General features: G+C 46.1%; 1 protein-coding gene across 9 annotated transcripts in view; it reads left to right on the forward strand.

The window, feature by feature from the left end:
• The window catches only part of LOC118505437, a 137,162-nt gene that overhangs the window by 108,710 nt on the left and 9,702 nt on the right, over window positions 1-18,750 (forward strand). For all 9 annotated transcript variants that reach the window (XM_036041228.1, XM_036041222.1, XM_036041224.1 and 6 more), the window contains one exon: window positions 14,085-14,213. In XM_036041228.1, coding sequence (XP_035897121.1) covers window positions 14,085-14,213 — 129 coding nt within the window. The remainder of the gene's footprint in view (window positions 1-14,084; window positions 14,214-18,750) is intronic.

Consider the following 18,750-nt stretch of genomic DNA (forward strand, 5'->3'; position numbering starts at 1 on the left):
ACTGTCCACCCGTCGGTACGGTATGCCGCGGGAGTCAGCCATCGGTGGAGGGTAAGCAAATTTGTTAACTTTTTGTTCACCATTCCATTGTTCTAAACTGCCATTTGTTGCCAACTCTGCCTTTCATTTTACGCCGTGTGTTTGAGTTCGAGTCCTACCCACATTCTATCCACAATTCTGACAAAACTCCTCAAAAACGAGCATATTGCTTTTTGCATTTCATTTTGTACCTTCGTTACTGCCTCGCAAAAGAAATATCCCAGAGCTTGGCTAGTCCGCGGTCCGGCGTACGGACGGCCCGCCTAAAAAAAAAAAGGTAAGCACAATCCACACCACAATGACAAACATTTCTTGCGGCTGACGAGGATAGATGGTTCCCTTTTGTGTGGGACGGGAAAGGTGAATGCAGATAAAATATTCCGCTTGACTTACGCTGATCTTCGCCCGGCAAGCCATCGCCAGGGACATTGTCGAGCTTTTTCTCGTGTTTATTACAAAGTGCCAATTTGTGCGTTGTTGGCTTTTCGGTGCAAGTTCCGCAGAGCGTACCGAAAACAACGGCCAGCTAGATAGCGAACCCCCGTCTGCACATTAGCTTCCTCGTCCCTAGCCATTTGTCACACTGGTTGACGGTAAAGTTGGATTTATCGTACCTTTGGTGGGGTTTGCTACTATTTTCGTCCCACATTTTAACGACGCTGCTATCCGATGTTGCAAAATAGAGCCTTGTAGGGAATTGTTTAAAGTACCTGGGAAGCTATTGGTACATATTTTGTTCTAGTCAAGAGTGTAATTATCCCACAGAAAATCCTTTATCTACGCTACTTTTCTAACTGTGCTTCACGAATATCTTTGCAAACGGTTAGAAGCAATAATAAAGGTAAACAAGTTAAGAGATAAATACTGTTGAAGAGTTGTTACACCCTTAACTTGGCCGAATGAAAGCCACTGAAGGGTATCGTCTTTGGGTGAAAGGAAAACGCAATCTGTTCCGCTGAAACCTGTGCCCTTTTGGTGCCCTGATCCGGCCCCATCAACCACCATCTATTTTCAAGCTGCTCGGAAAGCAAGAATTGTCCTTAACCAGCTTTCCACGGCACTTCCACGGCGAATGCAATAGGATGAGATAGCAGGGATGAGGAAGAAAGAAAATAAAACCCCAACAGCTCAGCATTGACTGTGCCGACCCGTGGCCACTAGACAACGAACATCCTCTTTGTCAGCGTGGAACCGCACAAAGAAACAAAACAAACTGCTGTCCATCCGTGTCCCGTCCTGTCGCACTGTGTGCCCGGGTGTAGGAAATGCAATTTCCGTCTCAATTACGGTGTGTCAGCAGTAAGGGTTCGGCTAGATGCGCACAGCAGCTTACAGAACGTATTGTTGTGTGCGGTGTTCTGCGGGGCAGGCGGAACGGTGGAACGGGACCACTTCGCTCCAATTCCCAATTTCCCAAACCTCGCTCCCAAGATGATGTTCGAAAGAATTGAATTTTAATCCAATCTCAAAGCGACTAAACTTTAGCTGATTGTATCCGTTCTGTCCGCCATGCATTGGAAACTGTGAAGTCTACGACACCACTGTGCAGAGAGAGATAGAGAGAGAGAGAGAGAGAGAGAGAGAGAGAGAGAGAGCATTTAAAGTGGAGCAAAGCAACAACAGAACACAGCAGTGTGGAAGTGATCTTTTGAGAGGGTTTTGCTTGATCTTCCAGAGCTAAAAAGGAAAGAGAAATATGGCCGCCAAGGAAAGATGCATTTCTTGTAATTATTATGAGATTTGCAGCCGTTTGGTACCGTCCATGACATTAAAATTTGTTTGTTTAGGAGCTTTAAAGCTATTACAAATTTAAGGAGGAGTCGTAGAAATGGATTAACTTAATCTCAATCCTGTTTTGATCTTTAAACATATCAAACGAAGTTAATTTTATGCCACGATTGTACAAATAGTAGGATAAAATATTCCGTCCTCATTTTCTGCACCGCTGTACAAAACGCACTTCCGCTCGGCTTCCACTAAAAGGAAAAAAAAACAAACACAGCGAATTAAATAAGCCAACCAACGGCACACACACAACACGAATTTGGGTTTGCCCGTTCGTCATCGTCACCGGGACGTCATCAATTTCCACTAAGAGTGACGCCAAAAATCTCTCCGAAATATCTTCAATTTATTGGCATTTCCACCGCCATTATCCGTCATCTCGGTCGGCAACCGGCTGGTCGTAAGGAGCCCGTTTTACCATTTGTGAGCTGCAAAACCGCAGCCGTCACGCACCCGGCTGCTGGAGCCAATCCACGGCCGATCGATAGTGATTTATTTGGCTCGCGAACGCTTTTTTCCAGCATCCCGGACGACTGAATTACTGCTTCCCGGACACACCCATGCAGGGCCGGTGTGACATTTTCCTAACGCCGAAATTCGAAGGCACCGCAGGAATAAAAAAAGAAGGGGCCAAACGAAAGATAAAACCCCGGAAAACGGAAAGCGTCTTCGTGGAGCGTGCGTAAATGTTTGTCGAATACGTACGACCGAAAAAGCAGGTCGTGTGGTGGTGGTGAGAAATGTGGCAACAGAAGAAAAGTGGCTGACTTTTGCAAGAAAACGACCCACCATTGTCATCATTACTGCGTTTGTGTGTGGGGGTGGTGGACGGACCCAGGCATGAAGAACTGGGTAGTTTAATGCGCGAATTTTCCCCCTCGCTTTTTCCCACCTTACGGCAACGGATCGCTACCGCTTGGGAGGGCCGTAAGATGACGCTGACGGTCGTCAACGCCATTTGCGATTGCGAGTCAAGATTGGCCATTCAGAAAACGAAGGCAACACTATTGCTGGGTCCGTGTGCGCCATTCGAGCGAATTGTGTGGCACAACTAAATTTATGGCAACCTTTAGCCTTGTCGGAATCGAAAACCAACCCTCAGATGTGTACGTGCGGTCGCTGTTGAACCAGCGCAGTAACATCACTTTGGCCGGATTCCGTCCTTATCCACGGCGGGCAGGCAGCGTAAGGGACAGAGAGAAATAAAACCTCCTAAATACTTCATCGTACCCATCGCGTCCGAACGCCGCAACCCAACCAAGTTGCAACACGGTACTGACCCCCACCCCCCAGTCGGTTGTGTCGTGTTGGCGCAATACAGATAGCGGGGCCGTACACGCTTTGACGTACCGAAAAAGGTTTAGAAGGAAGCGATGGAATATAACAAAAAAATGGGTACGAGAATCGAATAGAGTCATCCATACAACTTTTATGGACAGAAATGATAATTTACTACCCTCCAGAGGCGGTTAGTTATGATAGCCGGCGAATGGTGGTTCGGCTACCTTTCGGTGTTGTTGCCAGTGTTACCGTCAGCTGGACAACCACCACAAACACTTTCCAGCGCCATTCACGAACGGCACGAACGGTCGGTCACCCATCATACATCGTTGGGATTTGATTTACGTTTACTCTGAAGGCAGCAAAACTGGTCTACAACATGACCGTCCTCACGACGTTCCGTTTTCGGATGCGTTCGATCACTGGTCCAAAGCTAGAGCTAGTTGACCGAATAGTACCCGGCACCGAAAAGTGTGTCGAAGTAAGTCCCTCCTGGGATTGTAGCTTTCGCACCCCGTTTCCGTTTTTCCTTCGGTTCTTTGTGGTGACCGGTAACAAGGGTCACATTTACCGTCTACCCTACTATGATTGAGAAAAATGTACTAATTGTAAAAGTTTCACTACCTACCATCCTGCCCCACACAGATACACCCGGGGTAGCGTAAACAAACTACAAAACATAACCAAACCCCGACCCTCACCGACGGGCTGAATGTTCCGGGAATGGGATGAAGAACTTTTTCGGAATTTGTCTAGAATTTCACCGTAATGCTACTACACCTGCGTTCGCTGGCTGAAAGTATTCCCATCAATGGCAGGAAGGCAACACCGGGCGAATATACTCGTCACCTCAAAAACACCAATTACTAAATGGTTATTCTCAGTGCGACCGTGCAGTGGATGGCTCGCTGGGAAAAAAACATTTGCATCCAACCAGGATGCGGCCATTGTGGCCGAATATTAACAGTCATAATTTTAAACTTTTAATTATACTTTTGGCTGTGTTATGGTCGTGGCCATGTGAATAAAAATTTAGTACACTAATTATTTATAAAAATACAAAAGAAACGAACCAACCCATTTTGATTTGTTTAGCTAGTTAAGTGCCATTTTTATTAGAAAAAGTTAGCTGCAATTACTCGTAGAAATCGATTACTTTAGTTTAACATTTCTGCCGCCTGTGCTTCCCTGTCCATTTTTGCGAAAGCAAACCTTCCGTAAAACTTTTAACACCGTTGTATGTAGACGTAACTTTTAAGAGTCTATCTAAAAGGAATCATCTTGTAGAGCTTCCCTTTTCTTTTTTGCATACCAAACGTCCCAGTATGGTGCATTTTTTTCTCGCCTAAAATTGGGTGGGAATGGAATCAAATTCCTTTCCTGGTGAGCAGCTGTAGCCACAATCAACAACACATCAACGTCTGGCGTAGGAGGAAAAAAAGTCATGTCCACCCGTGTCTAGACAACTACCAACTATCCTCCACGAGTTGGGGATTGGCCTCTGTGAGGATCGTGGATGATACTACGGCGATCGTAAAAAAAGGTATCCAACGCCCGTTTTTTTTTGCCAACATCCCAGGGAAAACAGCATCCTTGCTCTTTCGGGAGCTCAGCTTGCTAGCATTACTTTCCACTCACACACACACATGAAACGTTCCTTCTCAGGTGAGAAAAGTTTGTGCACCATTGCGCATTAACCGGCAGAATAGAATAAAGTTTTAGATGGTGGAGCAAAAAACAAACCCCCACACACACACACACCCACACAGAGGGTGCAAATCGTTTCGGAGCCCGGAGCTGCGAACGTTCCCGGTATTACGGAAGAGTGTATTTATTTATTAAAATGCACATCACATCCGCCGGAAGTGAATCTCACCCGCTGGGTGAAAGAGCGCACCGGACAACGTACAGCACTCGAAGGAAGGCCCCCCTGACTGGGGGGGAGGGGGAGGTAGAAAAAAATGCTAAAAACAATAATAAAACACCACTAGGAGGCAGCAGCAGACGGAGATAAAAATTGCAACAAAATAGACCGTACACTGGGTGTGTGTGTGTCGTGATGACGTGCTGCTGTGACAGGATACTTTCCTGACAAAAAAAAATCTCGAGTCCCGTCCCTCGAAAAGTCGAACCATCCTTGTACGGTTTGCCTATTGCATTGCCGGTTCCCATCGGCAACCGCATAGTGTGTTCCGCACACAATATCTATTCTGCCGGGCGATGACAATACATTTCATTGGGGAAAACACACCTGGCCTAGCTTAAGGGTAGCTATGGAGCGTTGGAGTTTGTTTTAGTCCACCACTCCAAACATTGCATTCCTTGCGTTGAAAAGGAACGAAAAGAAAGTGTGTTGTATTACGGGAGTGCTTGTACAGCTGGTAATCTCTTTGTCAAATGATGATTAGAATTGTATTGCAGTGCATACCAGTGATTTGTTACATATGAAATGCAACTTTGGGAAATTAAACCTGAAGAGTCAGAAATGGCAACTGGGATCTCTGCCAAGAAGGAGAAGTATTAGAAGAAGTATGAGGAGTTAACTAAATTCTAGCTCGTTATCTAAATTTTAAAAATACACAAGACATGCCAGACATACATTAAAATTTAATGAAAAAGAGTTGATCATAGCCATGCCTGGCTATACAGTCTTGAGAGGTCTGGCCTCAACTCAACATGATTTTTCCACCCTTAGGTGGAAAGGCAGTGTGCGAGGAGAATGTGTGGACGAGATTCAAATTTGGTTAAAAAAAATCCTTTCAATATTTACAATATTATAGTAAAAGGAGCACACGAACCTATACATGTACCGATCCTTCACACATCTGTTCAGCTAATTTTATTCTTCTTTTCCATTCGACCATTATACCGTTGTAGATCGTCTACATGGAAAGCATCTTTGAGCCTTTAGCTGAACGACAAGCGAACCATATTTTCATCCCCATGTATCCACATCCAGATTGCCATCTTTGTTCGTTGCAAACGAAATCAGTTTGATAACTTCCCACCTACTGGCTGGTCCAAGGTCGGATTTTATTAACATTAATAATGGCTCGTAAAACCGTCATACGCACTCGTGATGCTTGCAGCCTAGCACAAGCATAATTTGATGGCTAATCATGTTTTATCCGCCCTGCCGGATGGAGCACACAATCTTTGCAAACATTGACGCACGAGAGCGCAGGAGAAGCGAGCTGTTAAGATGACGGCATAAGTAATATTTTATAACTAAATCAAATAATGTGTGCGTGCAACTTTGAGTCCCATCATTTATCTCAGCTACACGGGACGGCTCGCACTCCCGAAGGACCTTTTTTTTGCTGTTGCTTCTCTGCTTACTGTTTCCTGGGCGCACACACCTGTACTAATTGAATGTATGAAAAGGTAATCTCGTTTGCCTGATGCCTTCCCGTGTCAGCGTTGAAGGACAGTGTGAGTGAAGGGTTGCTTCAGCTGTCTGCCATGCGTGCGAGCATCGATTGGGGCTCGAGCTTTTGAAAAAACAAACACGAACGTGTGGTGTCTGACTGTTGGTTCGCTCGTAGCACGCCGGTGCGTGTGTGCCCGTGCCCATCATCTTGTTGTGCCCAGTTTTGAGCTGAGTGAATACTTTTTCTCCCTCTCTCGAAACTGACAAATCCTTGACATGCTGCCAAGCTACTCAATTTCGGGTGTGTTCTTTTTTTAAATACGCTTTTGTTTCGAGTTTTCGGGTTTTCTTTTATTTCAAGCACCATTTTGATGCCAGCAGCAGCAGCAGCAAAACAAGCATTGGATAGCTGCCACACAGCAGTGCCGGGACACGGTTACTCCAAAAAAAAGGTCATGATCGAACGCACCGGGGACAAGGATCGGGTGGGACTGAGAACGCTACCCACAGCCGGAGGACCCTCGAGAGCGGCGAGGGAACGTTGCAAGTCACATAAATTGAAATGAAAACTTTTCCGCTTTTTCTCCATTACGGAATTCGTCCCCCGGGGATGCGTGGCCAACCGTTGATTAATGGTGGCTGGCTCGAGTGGACGACCGACCGAGCTTGCCAGCCGAACCATTCATCGAACCGGCGGAGTTTCTTGTGTGAACATTTAAAGCCGAACATGTGCGATAGCGCGTCTTAGCTCGTGTGTGAGTCTTTAAAGGAAAGCGATCTGGGAGGGGGGAAAATGGTCTTTAAAAGAACGAAATTTGCCAACCTCCGTTCGTGGGTCTTCAAAAGAACTCGTGTCACGATAAAATCCACCAAGCCGCTCATACCTGGGCCCAACGTCTCAAGAGATGCTGGCATGCTGCGCAGACATTTGGTACCGTACGTGATGTTGTTGCAGTTTCTAGCACTTTCCGTCGGCCTTGGCCATGTTGAGAATTCTTTATTCACCACCGTGCTCACAAATGGACGTAACAATGTTGCTTTACAACAAATCAATACCGGCGAGGCGTAATAAAATATTCACAATCCAGACCCATGATGATCCCGGCAGGAAGGTTCGCTTGTCTTGCTCAGTAGTATCCCAACAATATGTCCGTTGTCCGTCTTTGCGTTACCGGTACCGGAACTCTCTTTCCTAGCTCTTTTTACTCTTTAATGTAAGGTCCATTTTTTGCGCTCACCCTGACGTTGGATGTTTGAGACATAAAAATGAAAATAACAAAACCTTGCATTTGCATGGCCTTTTAAGCCTGTGTACCGGCCACCTTGAGCAACCCGACTGTCCCAGCAAATGCGTTCTTAGTCCGTGTAGTGTCATTCTTGGTGCCTTTTTACTAACCTTGTTTAACTTTAGCAGGCCACCCGGGAAGAAGTTTTTCTTGGCCGTGCTTCAACTTTACGCGCGTGTGTTGGCTGCGGTGTGACTTTTATGCCATCATGCGGGTATGCTTACGTGGAGCATTTGTCACATCTTGAGGAGGGCTTTTTTTCCCCCCTTCAAAGTTGTAGATTCTTGCATCTCGTTCGATGTAAAGCAAGGGAGAGTTCTATCTATTACCAGGTTAACTCGTCCTAAGCAATGGGGCTCCCGAGACACCGGGACATGTTTGAAACTCGCTCAAAGACCACGGGCCAGAATGAGCACCATGAACGCGCGTACGACACAACACAAAACAAAAACAATTAACAACGAAGTGTGGAACAAATGTTTGACAAAGCGTCTTCTGCCCTGACTGCCTCATCCTAACCCCCATCCAGGCTTCTCACCGCATGCTCACTGCCCCATACCTTTGTGTAATTGCACGTAGTATTTGTTTGGCGCGTTCGTCCTGTCCTCCTTGAAGTGGCGAAAGGGTAAGACGACGCCGAGCCGCATGAATGAATGAATGCTTCCGTGGCAAGTGCCACTGAAACGATAGGCTGTGCCAAGTGTGGTAATACTTGTGCGGTGAGCAGAGCAAATGTGTGTATACATGGCCTCCAGGTCTTGGCCCGGTGCTTGGCACAAATAAATTGAAAAGGAAAGAAGAAAAAAAAACCGGGTTTCCTAGTGTGAGGGCCAGATAAACGGCAAAACTCTTGAAGCAAATCCTACGCTACGCCGACTTAGGTGTGCTGGGAGAAATTATGCTTCCTGACGGCGTTCTGTTTTTGTTGGCGGAAAGAGTTTCTTGATGCAAACACACACACACACACGATTAGTTCAAAATAAGGTAATTAGAGCTATGATACAATGAATGGGCTGGTGTAAAGAAAAGGTTACGTGTACTTCATTCAGAAATTAATCTTCCAATTACATAATAGCTCCCAGGCGAGCTAATCTCACGGTAGGACCTGAGTTCAAATCCCATCCGGACCATGGCTCCGTTGGCAGGACTGACTATCTAACTAGGTGGTATCATTAAGTCTTGTACGCCAAAAATGGCAGACATGACCTTAGAGGTCGTAATGCCAAGAGGAAGAAGAAGTAGAAGAAGAATAAATCTAGCGAATCACCACCAGACCAGCATAAATGGATCAACTTTTTCGAACAAAAAATATTTACCAGTCTTCAGTCTATTACCTTTTTATTAGTCGCTCGCCGTCGTTTACCGAACAACAGTGACGCGCACTGGATCGAATTTTATGCGTTTAGTTTTAATTACTGTTTGCATCATTTTTAAAAGCTAACTTTATTCATCTTTGAAGCTTTAACAGCAGCAGCCAACGCTGAGGGCACTCTCGAGAACTGCGTTGATGCTGTGTGTGTGTGTTGCTTTTTGCCGGTAGTTCATTAATTATGCATAGTACCACCCACCTTCCGGTACACCGAACCTCACGGGGAGTCTGTCACGGGATGCATCCAACATTTGGGGATGGCGAATTCAAGAAAGGAACCGTGGATCATCACGAGTTGTCTAATCTTTGGCACAGTTTTGTTTCGCCAGAATCTGGCGACGTTGATATCGCGAATTTGTGGATTAAGAATTAAGTTTCCTCCATTTACAATCGCTAAGGGATTGTGTTAAGAAAAAGAATTACGCCAGTAAATATTGCGTTACGCTACAACCTGTCCATTCTCTGCAATTCAATTGCTACGACATGATTTATGACAAGTTCTTCCTAAACTCCACTCGATTGCACAATACCACAGTACAGTAATTTCGCTTTGATGGACCACAAAAAAAAGTTACTAGGAAATTATCATTTCCCTCGATTTTCTTATTTTTCGAGTCTCTGGCCACCCACGCGGTCAGCAGTAACAGCTTTCATGTATTTCCGCTCACCCGCCCTGCCATCGAGTACAAACGCGGGGCCGAAATTCGATTACAACCGATGCCCGGGTCCGTCACTTCACGCCTCAAAGCTCCATTTAGTGTATAATTGAATTATACGCGTCCTGCCGACAGGTCGGAACGCTGGGTTCCCTTCTGTCCGGGTTGCTGATGAACTCGGCAGCAGTAACAACAAGCGCTTGAATGGTACGCACGCCACGGTAGGCAACGGCAAAAGCTACGCGCGAATTGAACCGTTGCAGGCGCTTATTTATTTTCAAAAAACCGTCAAGAATAAGAAACCTCGCAACTACACCCGCCCGGCCCGCGGACCCGGTAACACTGGTGCGCTCTGTGTCCGGTGGGTGCTTTGCTGGGTTGTGTGTGTGTGTATGCTCTGCGTTGGATTCGGAGCCCGAGGAAAATGGCCCAGGATCGACCGGATGAATGGCAAAACAGTTGCCGTCGGAGGTGGTATGATTTCATTTGCCTGAAGAGTGAGCTATGGAACGAGAGAGAGAGAGAGAGAGAGAGAGAGAGAGAGCGATACAAAGCGTAGAAGGGACAATTACCGGGTTTTAGTACAACAGCCAACAAAAGCTAGGCGTGTGCGCCGGCAGTAACGGTGGGCATGGTGTACGATTGTGAGGTCTAATTAAAAATAAACGAACGGTCCAGAAATCAAACAAATTAAGAAAAATAGCCCCACAGACGGTTGGCACCGCGGGATTCCTTCCCTTTTGTGCAGTCAACGGACAGCGGACAGCGGATGTGCGTGTATTATTTATTTATGGGAATATTTTCACCGTACACAGCCAGGGATGGTGCGGTTCGGACATATTTAATGAGAAAAAGCTCGCCCTACGGAAAGGCGGGCTCATTTAATGAATATGATCGAGTAAGATTTATATTAGTTGCAAAGTTCTGTTTCGATGGTCAAAAATGCTATCTGACCTCGGTTTGAATGATTAGATAATGTTTAAAGTTATTAATCTATATACGGGTGAGAGCCAGTACGGCTTTCTAAAAATTTGCACTCAACCCATTCAGCACTATACAAGAGGGAAAACTTTATCACTACAGCTAGAGCAAGCCTAAACTAATGCGAAATAAAATTTGAACCAGATACCAAATACAAAAACGCAACCACAAAATCTCCCTCCCCCCCCCCCCGCATTCTAGCAGCATCTTGGTTGGTCGCAAGCACGAAAAAAAAATAGGGGTTGAAGATTTTCCGGATTCTCGGTTCCTAATCAGTTCCATTTCATTCTTCTCACGGATGGTGCAAGCGATAACAGCTTCGTCCGCTTCTTTCGGGTTTGGAGCTTTTGTTTTAATTTATCCTGACATCGTTCCGTTTCGCAAACCAATTGCGGGCAAAAAGGGTCAACGAAAAACGGCCGTGAAAAGCAATCGGACGGTCGAGAAGACACACTGGTGGCTAATGAGCGAAAGGCTGTAGGTCTCGCTTTTCAGTCGCGTAGAAAAAGGCTTTCTTTTCTTCCCTACTTCCTGCTGGCGGTCGCTGTGTGCCACCGATATCGTAGGACATCGTCGCGTTGGCGGCTTTAATTAGATGCAGAGCGCCGGGCGCCGGCCGTAAAGATGAGGATTTGGACGGCGAACGATTTTGCTTGCCTTGTACCGCTGAAACATCCTTTAAAAAAACGGCTCCTACAGCAAATCGTCTTGTTATGTCCGTGTTTGATGAACCCTGAGACAGAGGGCTGCCAAAAAGGGGGAAAAGGGATTATAATTACGAACACACCTGGTTGGGCTTTTGGCCTTTCGTGCTCTTCTCTGTGCCCCGGAGAAGATTGTCTCATCGAACGGTGGAAGCTCGGTAAACGGTAAGCGAAAGGTGTTTTCCTGACGCTCGAGGAAGCGGATTATCGCCTACGATTGTGGTGTGGAAACGATTAGAGAATCTTACTTACTCCTGCAATCGTTAAGGATTGGCCTTCTTTTTTGCGTGTTCCAGCTTGGTCGAACCATCACGTTCGCGTAGCATGATTTGGCTGAATTTATTTATTTTTGCCGTGTTTGTACAGTATTTTGCTGGGATGGGAAGCTAGAAAGACGGCACAAGCTAATAAGTTTGCTCTTAATGCTTCGATTTTTTCTATTCAAATAAAAAAGGTGAGACCGTTTCTTGGGAATTAAAATTGCAGAAAAAGCTTATCGTTTAAAGTTTGCGAAACTGGAATCGAACGCTTTGATTTTTCAGCTCAATTAAATCACTCCACTATGCAAAGTGAGTTGAGAGGAGGTGTCGGAATAGCGATTTCTCGGTCGGACATCTTGAAAAAAATTTTGACGTTTACTTGACTGAAATGTAAACAAACTGCGGTCAAGCATTCTTTGTTGGTCAAGCAAGCGATCTCTAGCATACATTGATGAAGCTCGATCTGCTGTGCTCTTGATGAATTTTTGCTTGCAGATCGGCAAAAAAATGGAACGATCCTATATCTCGGATCAACCAATAGTTTGGGGATGCAAACCGGCTCCGCCTGTGACGCCGATACAGTCAAAACTGCCCTCTCCATATAGGCGCTGAATCGTTACCACCTCATACAGTAATAAATACAATACAGAATCTCCTCAGATAGCACTGAAGCACTACAATATCCTGATTTCTTCACTTGATCTAAGCTTTCCAAACGATATTGAAGAGCAGAATGGAAGAAAACAAATCATATAATGATGTTATTGCTTCGAGAATAATAAACAACACATATAACCAGCTGATTCAATCCGGTCAAGTAAACGTCAAACTGGTCCTGGTCTTCTACTTCTTTCCATGTGTCAAAACGGGCTTTTTACGGCACCTCCTCTCAACTCACTTTGCCACTATGAATGCCGAATGCCCACGCCTGAATGTTTGAAATTTCTTCCATTTCTCTCGGTTCGATCGAGTCCCTTGTGGCCGGGCATTGATTAAATTCCAACACCAACCAGCAGCAACATTCCGGGAAAAGGTCCTTCGCCCGCCCGGAACCGATCCAAGGGTGGTTTTCGCTAATTCAAAGGAATGCTCTAGCTGTCAAAACACTGAACCGCAACGAACTTCACCTCCCGACACGCCCGGGATTCGATTTGTATCGAACTGCACTTAATCAATCTCTCACCCACTCTTTCGCACTCTCTCTCTCTCTCTGCGATTCAATTCCATCTAAACAAACCACGTGCCGTGTTGTTTTTATTGGATTTGGCTTACTTCTTCGGCCCATCGCAACCGTGTTTCCCGCTGATGATGACGGCGATGATTCTCCTCCGGTGCTTCCGTGTGTCATTCTAAGCGGCGAGCAGCCTCGGGGTTGCACAAGCAAACGCCGAAAGACGATGATGACTGATAGTTTTTCTATTCAATTACGTCCAAATGAAGCTGTCTCGTTAGCCACACGATAGCCACAGGACCCACATGCCCGTCTTGGGATGGAGAAGCTGGGAATTGGGGTGTGTTTTTGTTGGGTGTGTTGCGGTTGCTTCAGGGAATTTTTGGGCCAACGAAAAAGCGACTCCAGATATCAGACTCCCGGTACTGCGGATGCGAATTTTGAGGAAAGATAATATACACCGAATTCACCGAAACGGTTGAAGTTACAAATGGGGCACGTCGGAAGTAAAACCTATCACTCACCATGGTGAAAACGTTCGCAGTAAGAAGTTTGCTAAAGTGGAATGATGGATGGATGATGATGATGATGGTGAGTGTGTAATTTGAGTGTGAGTGTTCGTTGTGGAGTGACGACCGGCCACCAAGCGGTCGCCATTTCATTCGCCGATGACATTGATTGCGTTAATTTCCGAACGGGTGGTCCGTTGATAGGAAATAAACTAGGCACGTGTAGCGATCTATCCAATGGTGAACCTTAAAGATTGGAACTATTAATTGGGGAGTGGAAAACTTAAGACCAACGGTCAGTCTACGGCAGTCTGTCTTTATGCGAATACTGGTTAGCCATGATAATCAGCTGCTATTTATCTTTAACTGGATGGCCTGCTTACACTGTTTCTTCAGCATTCTCAACTACGAAAGTCTACAAAGTATTTTCCTTTAAAGCTCATTAGCACACTCGAGAAACTCATCCCGATGCGTCATGATGGGTTCGCTCCAAATAACGTTCGCCTTTCGCTTCCATTTCCTGTTCGATTGCATCCTACACCTTGAGCTCGGGAAAATCCTCGATTTTCCTTCCCTCTTTTGCCCTCAATACAATGCATTCGTCAATATCGCCACAACCGTCACAAAGTCCTCATAGCATTACATCCCGATTTCTCGCTTTATCTTCCTGCAGCACTACCGTGGTTCGCTGAAGTCGCTCAACACCGGCATCGTCACACTGCTCAACTATGGCAAACACGTCCCACCGGCCGTATCCCACGTAACGCTGGCGCACGAAATCGGACACAACTTTGGCTCACCGGTAAGTAACCGTTTCGGGCTCCCTTTTGTTTCCTCGCAAGCAAACAAAACCCGGGCCAAAGCTGATTCCCTCGTCGACGCGCTGTCGTTCGGCACGATCATTAAAACATCAAAGAGAAAAGATGGCCACCTGCTTGAAGCAACACGAAAAACGACCTCGTTGAGGGGGGAGGTGGAGCAAGAAAAGTCAGCTCCAGCTCCCCTAATCGGGAAGGTCAAGGTGGGTGGACCACCTATAAAGGGTTCCGTTTTCTTAGAGGATTAAGTTCGACTGTAACGAATGCCAGCCGTACGTACCTATCACTGACTGGGCTGCTCATTATTTCCAAAAGTCTCCAAAAAACCCTTTTTAACAGGGTTTTTCTTCGGTTGAAATTCTTTAATCACTGACGACGACGTCTGACAAGCCCTTAGTGAAGCGTACACCGGCCACAGGGAATTACTAAGACTATTCGGTCTAATTCCACCAGGACCGGTCGGTGACTGATGCAGCACTGATCCGCAATCAACAGCAGCCAGTCTGAGCTCCAGTTTTTTTCCCTTCAGGTGGAAAAACCCCTCCTGCACATGATTGGCATCTTATTCATATTGCTAATTGAACGGAGCATTTTAATTCGATCCTATTCAATTAAACTCTCCCTGCATGCGATCCGCACCGCATTTCGTTGCGATGCTGGAAATTAATTTCATTTTTTCTTGCGTACCTGCCAACCAAATTTGGGTGGGACCTTACCCGCCAGCTGGGCGGGCGTGAGACAAGAAAGCAGAGCGCAAGGAAAAGCGCAACGGCTTTGATTGCATTTCTTGGATTCGTTTCTGTCGCTTTTTTATCCTTCTTCGTTCGCTGCTTGATATCGTTCCTGAGTAAACTCGCTGCCACACAACCAACTCGCCCGCTGCTCGCTGCTATCTATCCTGCCTTATTTTCACACCGTTTTGTCGCCAGCTTTTGATATCTTACCAAGTGTTTATCTGTGCGTTCAACCGGGGGAAAAGGATGGACGGTTATTGTTGTTTTTCTTTTTTTTCTCGCTTGCTGCTTTCGGTTTCTTCTTTTCGGTATATACTTTATTCAATTTGCTGCTCCTGACCGTTTGCCGCACGGCCGTGCACGGTCGGAAGCGGCGAAGGTAAGCGGGGCGAGTAAAATAAATAAATAAAATAGAAATAAAATCCGAAACACGAGAGCGCATACCAGGCACGAAACTCGTCCCACGATCAATGGCGACCATCGTACGGGGGGCTGGCGGACGTCGAATATTGTCGATTGGCAAACCGGCAGCTGGGACAGCTGAGAATCGGTTGTGTTCCTTCCTGCTGCTTCTGCTTCGTCACCGAAAATCGAGATGGCAGTTCGTTCAACCGGACAAGGATTGAATTGGCTCGAAGCGGTGAAAGTAGCGACTAAAGATGGCGTCCTTGCTTCTATCCTGTGTTGCAAAATCAAAATCGCCCGTTTTTTTTCGCCAAGATTGTGAAAAATTTCTTTTTTTCCTATAACAAAATTAGGCAAGCTTCACAATAATTAATGGAAAAAAGCAGGAGCTCTTCAGCGCGGGAAACTCCGCAAAGAAAATATGAGTCAACTATTTTTTTTCTTCGTCCTATAGCAAAACTGTTTTCCCAGCACTATTGTCCCATAGTGCAAACGTCGGCAGATTAAAGAAACAAAACCAACAGGGGGCCCAACCTAAGCACCAATTGTTCACCCTTGGCCAAAGCCCTTCAATAAAAGATAATACTTCACACCGATCCTGCTCGAAGCAAGTTGTTGCCATTTGTTGATGCTCGGATCTTGTCAACGTTGGCCAAATTGATTTCTCCACCTAACCGAAGAACGGTAATCGAACACGGCTCTCCCTTTACTCGTGCCTTCCACCCTCCCCACCCGAAATCGTTTTTCTCCCCAGAATGCATTTATCCGTTTGTTCGGATGTCCTGGTGCTCGGCCGTCCCAAACAACTCATTGCGTTGGTTGCCGTTGGTTGCGTTCGGCTGCCATCCGTATTTTCGCTCCGGAACTGAGCGTTTCGATGACGGGCACGAGGACGAAATTTATTGACACGGAAATAATGGGCCTAATCCAAGTGTAATCAAGATTTTGGGCTTGCCAAAACTTTCTGCCCCAAAAACTTCAAGCCCCGCCCTTCCCCTCTCTCTCTCTCTTCGGTTCCCTTTTCCCGCGGTGCGATTTGTTTTGAGTGACGACAACCTGCCCGAAAATACGCATACGGCAGCAGGAGGGTCCTTTTTCTTATCTACATGCAACATTTACACAACACAAAACAGGAAGTTTTCGTGTGTCTTTTTTTATTTCGTTCCTCCGTTTTGTATTGAGATGGAAATGATTGAATAGGGCCGGGCAAAACTTTCAACTCTTTTTTTTACAGTTTTCCTAATTCTATTCCAATTTTCCACCAGCGTTTGCTCCTCTTTTATTCATCCGCAGTACGGACACGCTTTCATGCGGAACGCGCTCTCCGGCAGCTGCACGTGTGCTTCGAGGTTGGCAAAAGTAGCATAAAAGCATTGAGCATTGAAATACGAAAAGCACGATTCATAAAACACACCCACCGGCAGTTAAAAGCGGTCCGTTGATAATTCTTTCACTACACTTGTCTGGTGGTGATGGATCTGCAGCCACGCTCCTTTTCCCCATTTTCCGGAGCACTAGTACAGCCATTTCCATTTAGTGGTCGGTCGGTTTTTTTTTGTTTTCGTTTGCAGTGTTGTACGAAAATTGTAGCTGCATTTAACCAGCCCGGGTCCACCAGCCGGGCAAGCGATAGAATGGAATTTTTAATATTCATAAACGAAACGATGCACATCCGCCCGGCCGGTAGATCTCGCGGTGGATGCAAAACGGTGGGACCCACAAAATATAGAGTTCGCACTCGGATGATATATTCGAATTTGAAGCGAATATGACGGAAACGGTTTGCTGGCGAGCGAGTGAGTGTGTTTTTTTTGGCGGCGGTCGCCGTACGTGTTTTCGCTGTCCTTTGAGCTGGCTATGGTGGTGGTGGTGGTAGTCGAGCGTCCGGGAAAATTGCACTACCGTTAGCGGTTAGCGGGAACGGAAATGGAACTCAAGAAATGAAAATCCTCATCGTCCACTGCACGAAGGATTGAAAAACAAAAAGCGTTGTGGTTGAGTGAGAAAATGAAATGTACATCGTAAGTGGTGGTACTTCATGGATTTTCCCCACGCGTACACACACATATCCTTTTTATTTTCTCCTCATAGTTGGGGGGGACGGAATAAAAATGCTCTCGGGCTTTTCAACGGACGAGAAAACAAAAAATGCCCCCACGCGTAGTAGAAAAGGTGGCGGCGAATGTGTGTTTGGGTTCCAAAGAAACACTGTTTTCCCCCTGGCCTTAGCAAGGATACAGGGAGCCACCGGGAGCCACAGTCACCCAATCAGAAGGGAAGAAAGAAAGGAACGCAACTGCATGCACTTTGACCTTACCCTTCCATCCCCCTTTTTTGCTGGGGGTGGTTGACTTCCAGCTGCTCGTGCCCGGAAAACGAACCGCATGTGCAACGACCGTGCCAAGGATGGCCGGGATCCATCCACGGCGGGAAGAAACAGAGCTAGCCGTCTGAAAGGACGGCTAAAAATGACGAAAAATCGTAACTGACACTTGAAACAAACGAGGACTTGTTCTGTCACGACCTAGATGTGACACACGTTTTACTACCCTTCGTGTGGGTGGGTGTGTGTGAGTTTTATCCCCCCCCCCCTCGCTTTCTGTTCCTTCCTCTTTGTTCATTGTCCGGAAATGGAATAGAAAGTAAAGAGTGCCACAAGCCGCACCTGTCGGAATGAGTTTCTGTGTCAAAGCGCCCAAACCCTCGCCGGACTGCTGCATCTGCTACTGCTACCAGCCTAGTGCATATGTGTGAGCAGAAATTAGGAGTAAGCGACATCGGGCGTGGGACCGAGCTGGGATTTGGCGGGAAACGCAAAAAGGTGAGGAACCGGACCTGTTGTCAGGACATCTGTCAGAACACGTTGGCGAGGATGACACCCGTGTTTGACCCACTTCCACGAACTGGCCCCGTTTCCGTAAAGACACCGCCCCACCGCCCTTATACCCCCCAGAGCGGTATTTAATGGTGAGGCTGGGGACGGGCTTTTCGCTGTCACTGGTTCCATTTCGTGTCAACAAAAATTTTAACCAATGGATGCCAGCGGTAAATGGTGGGTGACTTTTTCATGCCGTTTTCTCCACATTCTCTTTTTCTGAGCTTTTCGTTTTTTGTAAATCATAATTGTTTCGAAAATGTAACGGTTTTTTTTTAAAGTAAAGTAAGAAATTAATTATATATTTCCTTCATATTTAAGGTTTAAGAATCTCCATCTCTCGTTTCGAATGAGGCAGATATTCAAGGCAAAACGGTTTGAATGTGAGGCTAGGAATAAAAAAGGATTTTTTAATCAAGACCAAAATTTGGCCACATGTTGGCAGCCTCATAAGAGAAGATAAGATCATTTTTTGAAGATGTTGGAACTCTGAACTTCTATTTTGGC

Source organism: Anopheles stephensi, chromosome 2, assembly GCF_013141755.1.
Source record: "Anopheles stephensi strain Indian chromosome 2, UCI_ANSTEP_V1.0, whole genome shotgun sequence".
Taxonomy (NCBI): Eukaryota; Metazoa; Arthropoda; class Insecta; order Diptera; family Culicidae; genus Anopheles; species Anopheles stephensi.